General features: G+C 39.5%; 1 protein-coding gene across 1 annotated transcript in view; it reads left to right on the forward strand.

Moving 5' to 3' along the window:
• KLHL14 (kelch like family member 14) overlaps positions 1–13,088 on the forward strand; it is a 59,033-nt gene that overhangs the window by 13,960 nt on the left and 31,985 nt on the right. Inside the window, exon 3 of the mRNA XM_021525724.3 lies at positions 1,743–1,864. Within this exon, the coding sequence (XP_021381399.1) occupies positions 1,743–1,864 (122 nt within the window). The remainder of the gene's footprint in view (positions 1–1,742; positions 1,865–13,088) is intronic.

Consider the following 13,088-nt stretch of genomic DNA (forward strand, 5'->3'; position numbering starts at 1 on the left):
ATCTGTTTAAAAAACAGATAAGGCCATATACCAGATAGTTCCCTGGCCATCCTTATCATAGATGTATCTGTAGTCTATACTTGTCTTTGGGACAGCCATTTGACAAATTTTATTCTGGAGCATTGTGTGGATCAAGCCCTCAGCTGTGTGTTCCCTTCCTGAAGGATGCTCCTTGTGGTTGGTGCATGTCTACAGCACAATCTAGTTCATTTTTGACCATTCTTCTCAAGAGAAGATGCAGTCCTGCTGCAAGTGTAATCATTGGGTCACCAGTACACATTTTAGGTAACAGCTGGAGTGAAGCCATGAGTGTGCCTCAGTCATAAAGCTCCCACAGCTGGAGTGCACTGAGCTTGGAGCTCCTGAGTGGTGCTTTGACCCCTCCATGAGCATTTCTGGTGGTAGGCTTTGGTTTCTTGTGTTCTGTGCCATTCTTGTCTGGGGTATTTGCTGCAAACTGACACACAGAGTGTTACATGGCTCTTGTCATGCCTGGAAAAATGGTGTTTGACAAGGGTGCCTTCCATCAAATGCATGGTCGTTCATATGGATGGCTGTTCTCCAGGCTACATCACCTTCCTACCTAACAGGAGCATTTTGAGCCTAGACCTTTATTTCAGTGTTATCTCACCCAAGCTGAGTATAACTGGTGAAAGTTCAATTATATGCAAAGTGACTATTAAAGCATCAGGGCTCATCTGGGGGTCTGCGCCTCCCCTCCAGTTTTCACTTACAATTGTGCTAAATCCCTTAATGCTGCAGAGAAATCATACGTTCATCAGGTGGGGCATTGGAGGCCAGGGTGCAGATAACCACTTTTACTGCAGATGAGACATTGCAGTCCTGTTCTTAAGAACTGCCAGGCAGATTGGGAATCACGGTCACGGTTAATAGCAGCGAATTGCCAGCTCTTGATGGGTGGGTAGTCACTCCTTTCAGTGGTTGCCCCCTGGGGGAGAAGGTAGAAAAACAGAGGGAGGGAATTAGAGTGACTTTGCACAGTTGAGCAGGTTCATGCCGCTGGATCAGTGGCAAGCATTGGCAGGGCTCCACTCTGGGGAGGCTCACAACAACATCACAGTCTCATTTTTACCAATTGGTGTTGCTATAGCCAGTGGTGCACAGGGGGAGAGCAAAGACGAGGGAGGGAGCCAGGGGGGAGAATGAAAGCAAGAGTCTGGACTAAATTAAACAAACAAAAGTGCTTGTAAGTAGCATTTAACCCATAACCATTAGCCCAGTGCTACTAATTGTACCAAACTATATATCTGAAGTTCAGTGTGTGATTAAAGAGTTGGCTCACAAACTCTCTGCATAACCTTAATTTTTTCAAGGTTCTTTGAGTGTAGAATGGCTTATAATAATGATTTTGACTAATACGATTTTTGACATGCAACTTTAATGCTTAACCTTAGTACAACTCCAGAGCATTTCATGTGTATTCAGCTGTAAAGAGTGATGATTTAAAGGGATAATATAAGAAAAAGGTCGTTCTAGAATGAACCTCTAACAAATTGCATAAAGGAAGCTTATTATTCCATGAGTAGAGAGATACGCAGCTTTTCTGATCATTTTTCTGCTTGGTTCAAGAAATTGTTGAGACATGATTGAGAAAAGAAACACAAAAAATGAAATAGAAAACTGCAAGCAGTGAACATTCTTTTGATGGTTATGATTTTGTTGCCACTAAAAATACTCTTCAGTAATGTGGTTGTTCATCTTTCCTCTTGTTTTGGGTGAAGAATTCGTTCCAATAAGAAAATGCTGTTATTGGTTGGAGGATTGCCTCCCGGACCTGACCGGCTACCCAGCAATTTGGTTCAGTATTATGATGATGAAAAGAAGACGTGGAAAATACTGACAAGTAAGTGGTTTATTTTTGTACAGTTGTCTTGATGAATTTAAAAACATGGTTAATCAAATTAGACACTTTATTGATTTGTTTCTCTTCAGAGATTTGTTTATGTATCACAAGGGGCTTCACAATGGAGCAATAAATTGAGATTGCAGAAGATGCTAATTTTATAATAGGATAGGCCTAAATTAACATTGGCTTAAAATCATTCCAGTAAGTTTTTTCTTTTAAGTAAACTTGTAGGTCTTTCAAGCTGCAACATGAACCCATGCATATTTATCTATATATGAATAAAATCTGGTTTAGGGGGAAAAAAAAAAGCAGTTTTTTCAAGACATTTTTCTCAAAAGTCAGATCCCTGGTAAGCCGTAGTACTAGAGCACACCTTTGATTCTGTTTTGCATTTTCATTTCCTTCTTCCAGCTTTATCTGTTGTCCACAATCATTAAAGAAAGGTTTCCTCTGTACTACCCTGCGTCCATTGCTGACAGAAGCATTGGTGGAATATATCAGCTACAATAAACAGTGCATGGAGGCTGCTATCACAAAATTCTTTCCCACCTTCTTTTAATAGTGGATTGGTTTTAGAGTAAGTATTTTGCCTCGAGCATCGAGATTTGGAACTTATTGTTATGTTGGTTGTGATTCCCAGTCTGACTTGGTCATGGAATCAAATCATAGCTTCTTGAGTGCAGCAGGCTGTGTGTGCATTAGTCCCCTTGTGGCTAAACTGGCTGCATTGGTCAATAAAACTAAATTTTAACTGTCAAAATTGCCCAAAGCAGTATAGATAAAATAATAAATGAGCAATTTTGATCCATAAATCAAAACCATACTTCTAAAACTGGACAACTGGTAAAACCTGGATTTCCTATTATACCTCCTTTTTTCCCTCCCCAAGTAAAATACATTTTACAGAATTTTTTTTTCTTCTCCCTTATCCAAAGCCCTATAATGGCATACATCCACATTAATATTACATGCATAGGTTAGGGTGAAATTTTTTTAAAATTGCTATGATGAAGGACTTGAAATAATGCCCTTGCAGACTGATTTTTTCCTGTGGTAGATTTAGGAGCCTTTTACAAAGGGGTATCACATAAAGACTGTTTGCATATACATGACCTGAATTAATAGTTGAGGGTGTTGTGAAAGAATGACAATTAAAAAAGGTTATATGAAGTGTACATTATAAAAGTTTATAGCATCTATACTAGGGCATATGTTATGCTTCACATTTTTCAGAATAATGAGTTACAATACCCACCTCTGTAAACTACTTCTAAGAAAATCCTGAAGATGGTAAGTCAGTGAAAAATCAATGATACTGCCTAAGGCAGAATTGTCCAGGTGTTTTTTTTCATTTGCTGTGTCTAATCCAGTGGCTCAACAGGAGACACGGGAGCAATGGATCTCTTGCTTCAAGATCTGAACTCTCTACAGAATTCAAGTAAAAATCTTTCTTCAGAATCTTAACTAGGTGTATATTGTTGGATTTTGTAAGAATGGAATTTACTCAGCTCTTGGTTATTTACATTGTGTTGCAGTCTCCAAGAAGGTGGGAAACTACCCACAGGCAGGATACTTTAATGCTCTGGTGAAATGCTTATCACTAGTGTTGGACCAACTGTTTGTGGTGGTGTTGAGAGATGTTTCAGGATAATTTTATGTAGAGAATTTAGTCTTTTCTGTGTTACCTTTAGAAGTAAAGAAGAAAGGTTCTCTTTCCATTGTGGTAATGCATGTAACATTCTATGCTGCGGTTAAAAACAAGGCATCTGTTGCAGTCTTGGCCAGCTTGGGTTCAAGAACTTGCTGCTCAGCACTGCAAGTCCTGGAGGTCCCAGGATCTGTCCCAGTGCTGGCTGAGACAACAGCTGCCAAATACACAGCCCTCTCTTGACATGAGTAATCCTGTTCTTGCAAATCCTGCCAGAAAAGGATGCCCTCTTGGTCAGGGCTAAAATTTGAAGAACAAAGAGGAGAATGCCTGTGTTTTCACACTGAAAAAGACAAAATGCTAACAAGCATAATTTCTTAGAAAATATTTTACAACTCACAAAATGGTAGCAAAAACTATTTTTAAAAATACCCTAGTTGAAATAAGAGTTTCAGGTATCCCCTTTTTTCCTAACTTAACAGAGAATGGGAGATAAATCCAAGTAGATTTTCTGTCCTTTCTTTGAAACATTGAAGAACTACAGCATAAGAGTGCAGGGACTTGAAGAACTGTGACTAAAAAGTCTTAGGGAAGACAACTGTATAAGCTTAAAACATAGTGCTAGTTTAGTGCAGCCGTGGTGTGCTATCCAACATACTGTGACATTTGGGGGGGTGTAAATTTAAAGACGTAGTTCTGTCATTATTTATAATGTATTTTTTTGCAATTTAGGAAGGAGTTTTATTTCTTTATCTTTTTACTTCTCTCTTAATCCACTGTTGTCTTATCAGAGGTAGACAATCAGCAACAAAGGCAGAAGTTTTTTTTCTATTTGTCTTTTTTTTTTCTTATTTAGACAGTACTTTCAGTCCCAATGTTGCAGTTCATTCTCAACTTGTCAGTGCAAATGATGGGTTTGCTCCTTAGTGAATAGGGACAGAGCAAATGCTATGTCCTGCTCATGAGGTTCTGTGATGGGAAGAATTTCAGTTCCTGTAGCCTGATGTTCTATTTTATTATTGCCTTAGGTGTATTTGATTTTTTCCTGTTACAAAGATTTTTCTTTAACCTTCTGGCTGCTAATAGGCTCCCCCACGCACTAACAAAATGCCACATTTTGCACTTAGAGGCTTACTGATCCAATGTAAGTGTGCACAGAAAGTCCCCCCTCCCTTCCTCCAAACCCATTTACATTCCTCATTTTCTCCTCTCTGTGCCAGTGGCATTTGGGGTAGGGATAGCAGGAAAGGAGCAAACACTCAATCCCGAGTGCAGTGGCAGGGTCTTTGAGGAGGAGGTGAGTGAGAGGAGCCTGAATTTCCTTTTGTCAGTCTCCACTGAGAGGAGCCCCAGCAGTTACTCTCAGGGCTTGCAGACCTATTTGAGAGGGAGCTGCTTGCCTGTTTCCTTTTGCCTTCTCAGCACGGAGAGTGGCTCACTTCTCAGCACTCAGTTGCTCAGGGCTCTGTGTCCTGCCTTGTGTGATGCATAAGGAACAGGAGAAGATCAACCATCAGGAACTACTGACTCCATGGCACTGCAGCTGGAGCTGCGAGGATGGGTGCAGGTGGAACAGCACAAGCTATCGAGTATGACAGCTCAGCAGAGGAGCAATCTCATTTTGTTCCCTAGACAAGACTAGATCTATTGGCAGGGGATCCTGCCCACCTCTCTCTGCCTGGATAGCCAAAGCACCAAATGCATCAGTACTAATGGGAGTAATTCGAAAGGTATCAGGAAAACAACTTGCCTTGTTCACAGACCCAGGAGAGGAGGGGAAGCATGCACCCATTTCCAATTTTTTAATGTCATCATCTATAGGCAAGAATGCTATGGCTCAGGGGATCGGTAGATTTTTCACAGTCTAGTATTACTGTGTATTTTTCCTATCTGGTATTTCTCAGAGAGTTATTGTTTATATGTTGACAACATAGAGACAGAATAAAGAGGGGGGAAAAAAGGAGTAAGGTAGTGGCATTCTACAAACATTTTTACCACCTAATTCTGTTTGATATGGGCACAATCCTAATCTGGGATTATAAATAATATGCACATCATAATGTGCATGTTGGTGTTTAGTTTGAAACACTTATTGTACAGTTGTGCCTGAGCAAAGTCAAGGCTTTTATGGACTTTTTGGTAAAGTACAGAAAATATCTTCACTGCATGGTTTCTTTTCAGGCTTGCGTACATGTGCACAAACACAGTTCAGTTTTTAACTGGGTACTACATAGGTCATGTAGCAGCAACAGGGTACCATTGCCCAGTGACAGAAATGGAACAGCTGATGGTGGTGTGACAGTCCTCAGTAACAGCAAAAGTTCTGCTCTGTTAATGGAGATTCTTTAATCCATGATATTTTCTAGTCTTCATAACTACTTACTGAATGTGGGGCTTTGCAGGGGGTCTCTGTGTCACCACCTCATACCTCACTGCTCAGAACCAGCCGCTGCTGCTTGGGTTTTAATTACCAGTTATGGTCCTGCCAGGAGTCTAATTGTATTTAATTCTAGAACTCCTTTGGTTGTTTGTTTTAACTGCAACATTTAAGATTAATTAAACTTTAAGGAAATGAAACAGTGTTTTATTTTTTAGAATTATTCTATAATAATTGCAAGATCCAGAGCCTATAAAGATTTTTTGTGTTCAGAATTGCATAGCTTTCCCAAAAACCCTACTGCTAAGGCAATGATGTATTACTTTCACTTTCATTATATGTTTTTAATCAGAGCGTGACTTCACACTAGACAAAGCGATGCTTTATGCATGATCTCCCTTGTTTTTTGCTAAAATCTTTTGACATGATTAATTTTACTTTAATGCTTTTGTCTTGTTGTAACGGTAAGGGTGATGGGTATAAACAGGGGCAAAAAAATACATGCTTTTCTGTCATAATGCTTCTAAGCATTTAAAAATATATTAAATGAAAGAAAAAATATCACAAGAGAATGATCTAACTGGAATTAAATTTCTTGCTATGTGAACAGAGAATGCAAGAAATAAATAAAAATGATGTAGTCATTGTTTTAGGTGAGGTTCTTTTGTGGTTTTTTCTATAGCAATTTATCCATCTGTCTGATTGGAAGTGATGACTAGAAGAGAAATTGGATCTTACAGATTTCTAGATATACAGCGATTCCTTGCTTCAATCTAAAATTCCTTTTTTTCTGAAGCACAAGAGGTAAAATGTTGGAAGCATTACTGAACTCCTAAATGGCATGTTCCATCCACATGAAGCTTCAGCTGTATCAGATACTGTTTTCATATCAATACTTTGTTTTTCAATAAGATGTTAATTGTAACATTGTTTAACCTGCCTAGTTCACCACATCATGTGGGTGAACCATGGAGAGAATTCAGTGAATTTCACAATAATGGCAAATACATGTATGGGCCATAGTGCATTTATGCTTAGGGGTTGCACTAGGTTTGGATTTTAATCCAGCATAAAAACCAACATCATTGTCCAATGAGAACTGTCTTATATTTTTTTGGGAAAGACAGGGAAATGTCCAGAAAGTTGACAGATTGGAGAGTTTAGTCAGGATGATCAGCTTTTCTTTTCATATTTCTTCTTCTACTAGTTATTCCTTAGTCTTTTTTTCTTTTTTGCCTTGGCTTTCTGGCCTTTGCTAGGTATGTTTAAGTCAGCTGTGTTTGGTCCATATGTAAAGACAAACAATGAAGCAGGCACTTTGATTTCCTTCCCAATCCCTTTCCTTCCTGCCAGCAGCAATCACACAGTGTTAGAGTTGTCATCTTCATCTGATTCCCTGACCATAATGAGCAGTCAGAAACCTTTGCATCCTTTATTCTCTGATAAACGCAGTCCACCTTTGCCTTCCTTCCCCAGGCTGGCTGTGTTTTCATTTTTACATGAAGCAGTACTACCCTGCAGGTAGTCTGGTCTGAATACAACATACTTTATTTCTGTCATTTTGACTTTTTAAATTTCCCTTGCATATATTCCGTGACAGTGCAGCAGTCCTCCATCTTCAGTAACAACATTTTTGCATGTTAGCCAGCATTTAGGCATACTGATGGTTCTCAAAACCCTTTGAACATCATTATGTATGTACTTTATCTAAAGGGAAGTCAAGTGGAAGGAAGGTAGAATGGTTTACTTCAAAGTCAGCATCAGAGAACCCAGGTCACTCCAGTCCCCAGCCTGCATTGTTCCTACTGGAATAGGTTATATTTCTTTCTTCCATGTTTTCTTTGGCAGTTCTGTGGTGCTCTGTTGTATCAGCCTTTCCTATACTGAATGATACTTTATCTTTCCTGAGCAAATTAAAAACAAAACTCATGTTCCTCTTTTTCTGAAATGTCTTTGGAGTTTCTGAGAACTTCTCAATCCTTCATGTGTTGGAGTGTTTTATCCAGTTTTCTATTTTCCAGGTTGGCTACTTGTAAGACAAACAGTATGATTATAGCTCACATCAGAGGTTCTTGGAAGAAATTTTCAAAGGCTTAAGTGTCAGCTTGAGCACTACTAGATGCCCAGCACACATTATGCCTTTGGAAATGGGGTGTCTTTCAAGTAAATACACTCAATCAGTGTAAAGATTTTACTTTTTTGAAGAGTGATGTTAGAAGCACAAGTTTCCTTCTTCAATTTACCCCAAAACAGTTGGTAACTGAATAAAAGAAGTGATGTTTGCAAAAAGTCTATGAAATCAGATGGACAGGTTGTCTTGATAAATGCTTGTTCTAATTTCTTCCTCCCCCTCCTTTTTTTTTTTTTTTTTTTTAATGTAGTTATGAGAATAGTGCACACTTATATTAGTTAAAAAATATGTCTTGATGAGCTCTCGGCAGCCCTGATAAATTTCATTTCTCTTACTCCATTTATCCAGCAGCTGGAGATGCTGCAGCTTCTACTTCAGTGCTGTGTCAAGGATGCTTCCAGCACTGCATTGAAAAGCTTGAGCAAGCATTAACACATCACTAAGCCAGTAGTCTTTATATTACCCACTAGACAGGTATAATAAATGTGGTAGATGTATGTAGAAGTTGTACATGTACACGTATGTACATGCTTCTATGCATCCTCCTTGAAGAAACACATGGATTTTAAAACAAATTCCATCTATGTCTTTCATCCTTAGACCCTTTTAAAAGGTTCAGAAGCAGGCAAATACAGTCACAAAGGAAGAAAGATTCACACACAGAAAACTTGGCTGATTGGTATGACTATCCAGCTTTAAGTCTGGATTTAGGAGATTAATTCAAGGTGGTCATACACACTGCTAATAAGCCACATGTTTTATACCTACAGGGAAGTAGGAATATAGAAGTGAGAAACAGAAATACAGTGAAGAGTATTTTTCTACATGTGACATAGCAGAGGTTAACCACAACTCCCATTCTGAGGATGATGCGTGGGAGTTCAACTGTGCAAGTGCCATTAATGGCGCACGCCTGCGTATCTAAGAGCATGACAGAAGTCTCACAATGAGTAAAACATAGCGGGTGAAAATGTAGCAGGTTCTCACAGTGATTGCTTTATTTATGTGTTAAGTATTATTTTCTTCTGCACTGCCATTTGAGATAAATTTCAGGAAATGTCAGACCTCTTTGAGCACATTTTTGGTTTTGATTACAATGTTGTCAATTTCTCCATTTACACAAGTGTTACTTGATTGTTTCTCCTATTCCCTGTGCCTTATTTGTAAATGTGAGTGTTGTAAATTCTGGATAGCTGTCTATTCCTGTGTTTCCAGTGCCTACACGTCTTGCTGTGGTTGAAACAACCCTTTTCACTGCATTCAGTCTGTGCTAAAGCTCTCAACAGTCTTTCAGCTTCTCTTGGCTGCTCTGTCTTTTGTTATGAACTTGTGAACACCCACGTGTGTGGAAACCAGGCTGTTCATTTCCTTTTGTATATACAAAGATACCTGAAACTACCTACTCATCTTCATCCTCAAAAATGCCATTGGCAAACAGTTACTTTCAGAGAGAGTCCATAAGTGTTACCTAAATGTCCTGTTCCCTGCCTGTGCTCAGCCAGGACTCTTTGTTGTTGAAAACCTGAGATAACGGGGCAGAATTCCCTTCCAAATGCTGAGGAGTGCTCCTTCCTCAAGCAGGGCACTGAGGCAGTGGAGAGCTGAGTGAGAAGGCAGCAGATGTAAGACAGATGAGTTACCCCATGATCGGTGCCATTTTCACAGCAGATGCTGATGTCAGGCTGCTGTGGGGACATTTAAAAATGAAAGATGCTGGCTCCTGGAGATGCCACTTCTTTCTATATCCTTGCAAGGGCATCAGGACCTTTGACTCAAACCCTTCCTCCTGGATCACAGAGCTTACCTTTTTCCAAGTCATCTTTCAACTTGAGTTACATATCTTTACAGATGGCTTGAGAATGACAGTTCCATTTTGCAGCAACTTCTACTGCTTAGTTCCAAGGCAAAACAAAAAAATATTTCAAATGTTTTGGCAAAACCAGAGTCACATCAGAACATCTCTTCTCAACATCTCTTGTGGAAGAGGGTCACAGTTAGAGCACAATTTTCTAGCTTGTTAATTCTTCATATATGTCCCAAGGGATATTTCACATCTCCAACAAAGAGAGTTTTGTCAAGTTCTGCAAGGCTAACTGCAAACCAGAAACTGCCTAGCTACAAATGACAAGTTGCTGTGACTTCACCAGGTGATCAACAGAATGTAGATAGTGGGCAGAATGCCGCCCTAGAGGCTCTGCAACACTTTGAGTCCATCTCAGCCTATGGGCATTGTCTGTTATGTACACACATCTGGTCCAGTAGGAACAGGGAGCTGCCTTGTCCTGTATTCTGTCCAAAGCAAGTGTCCCACCTGGCTAGGTACAGATTTCAGTAAAGTCACCTAATTTCTACATTACCCAAATGTTCTCACCAGACCTCAATACTATATGGCTACTGTCTCTAAAAAAATCAACCATCTGGAATAACTTTAACACAAAATTATATGTCACTGTGCAAATTCAGTGCTTCTTGCAAACATCGCTTTATGTTTTTGAGTTAATTCCAGGTAAAAATCTCTATGTTTATTCTTACCTACTTGCTCTGAGATTTATGTAGCATTAATGGGAGCTAGGCCTGTATGGAGATGAAAATGAACTCAAGTGTGTTTATAGAGTCTTACTTTGGAAAGCATTCCCTTTCCAGTGGCTGATGTGGCATTTATGTAAAAAGGATTGCAAACAGGATGGCAGAACTCTTTTAGATGGGCAAAATGTAACAATAAAAAACTCTAATTGAATTCCTCCAATTTCTTTGAGAGATTGGTACATTTTATGAATTTTCTCCTCTCAAATGTTATTAAAAGGCTGTTTCCTTCTCAGAAGTGTTTTGTACACAATTATTTTCAATACAGATTTTTGAAGCCTGCCTTAGCTTTCTCCATTTTTCTAAGTGCTTTAGTGGTAAGAAGTGAACATTTTGCATCCTCAACTTTATTTGCTGTTGTATGTTCTTACTGTGCTGTAGAGGCTCATTGTTTATAGCTAGTCATTCTGTTTTCAATTTTCCTCTATTTCCTCACAGCTTAAGTTCCTTTCTCCCTTCCCTTCTCCATACCTTTCCCCTTCCCTGCTGCCCCCACTACTCTCCTACGTTCCCCTGTTAAAGACAGAAATAAAATTTATTACATACTTTAGAAGGGTTTTCTCTAAGCTTTCTGTCTCATACCAGGTGTTGTATGAGCTAGTGCTTTGATTTAACTGAATGCTGGAGTATCTGCAGGAACAGACTAATATGTCTTTACAGGGATGGGTTTTGGTATGTTGTTTTGTCATATTTATATATTGTGATTCTGTTCCCAAATGGGGATTGTGCTACTACACAGGGTATGCAACTGCAGAATGACTGTTCACACCGAGAAAAAAAGTGTTAACAAATTGAATAGTAATGAATTAACCTGCAGAAAAAGCATTTTGCCCTAGTACACAGAAACCCTGCATAACTAGAGCATATAATTTTAAATGAAGCAGGCTCTAGGAATGCCTCAATGGATGTGATGTCGACAGTAGCTCATAATTCATGGATATGAATTATGGCTGAATATCAGGAAAAAACTTCCTGACATTGAGATCTATTAGGTTGTGGAATAATCTCCCATGGGAAATGGTGGAAGTCCCATTGCTTACAATCAAACTGAGCACTGGGAAAGGGACAAATCCTGGCCTGGCCTCAATCTTTTAGGGCAAATTAATTAATTGCTTTAACATATGCCTTCCTGTCAGTCTAGACAAGTGGTCTCTTCTGGTATTTGCCAGGCAGGAGCAACAAAGGCAGCTGTAGTATCAGCTGCCCTTCCTTGCCCCACAGCTGTGCTGCCTCTGCTTGTGAATAGATCACCCCCAGTCTGAAAAAAGAGGTGCCTTTGAGCCCCTCCAGAGCTGTTCTGGAGAGTTACTCTGATGGCTTCTTGGGGGTTGAGTGTGAGATAAGCTGGGCTGTGTTTTTGGCATGGAATGGGGTCTGGATTCCTGCTGCAGTGCCCTGGACTAACCTGCATGTGAGGGCTTAGGTAGATGAGCAAGCCCAGTGCTCTGGCTCTTTGGCATGAGATATCCCACTCAGGATCTTTAAGACCATGAAAGGGAATAGGAATCTTTTCCACAGTGCAAACATCTGTTTTCCATGAAGTGGATAAGCTACCCAAGCATTCCCTGGGCTCAGCAAACACTCAGAGCGGCCAGTGGCTGATGTGAGCCTGTCGTTTGCAGCAACAAATTATCTGTGACTGAATCATCTTAAAAATTCCCATTTTATTGCAAGTAGATAATGTATTTAATGCACATGATTTAGCTTTAATTTAGAGGGGTGGGAAGTCTTCAACTCTTGAGATGGCTGTGACTAAAACTATTAAATCAAACTTGTTTCCTTATGAGCAGAAACAGTAAGTAAATGCAAGTGATGGTTCTGCAGTGATAGATGACATTAATGTATATGAGTAGGCCAATGCTTGGAGTTCTGATTATTTTAAATGTATATATACATATAAATACGCGCACACACACACACACACACATATATATATATGTGGATTGGAAAAGGTTTGACTGCAAAACTTACTAAAGATGGTAAATGTTCCTCCTAGGCTAAGCAGCAAAGGGAAAATTGAGAGAGAAATGTGCTTGCATCACTTTGAGGTGGAGAGGCTTGGCAAATTATGTTGTTAGAAATCATTAAAATATATTTAAATAGAATTACCATGATGAGTGATGTATGAGCCATGTTTCTTCTCTTCTCCTCCCTCCCCCCCACCCAGTTTTACATGCAGAAAAACAAAGTGTGTGGCTCCAATCTGTACTCAACAGCAGCTGCTTGCTTGGTGGTCAAGAATTGCAGCTGCTGTGTGTGCATGGCCTTAACCAACATACACACCATATGTAAAAGATACTTTTCTAACTGAAGTGACATGGAAGGAATGTCAAAGAGCTGCAAGATCAGAAAGAAATAAACAGATTTGGTTTTTTTCTTGATTATAGACTAACAAAAAATAAGTCCAATTAAAAAGAAGTCTTCAGCCCTCATACATATGAAAGGCATTGTGCAGGCATAACTAAGGCAGAATTTGACTCCC

This window comes from Lonchura striata, chromosome 1 (assembly GCF_046129695.1).
Source record: "Lonchura striata isolate bLonStr1 chromosome 1, bLonStr1.mat, whole genome shotgun sequence".
Taxonomy (NCBI): Eukaryota; Metazoa; Chordata; class Aves; order Passeriformes; family Estrildidae; genus Lonchura; species Lonchura striata.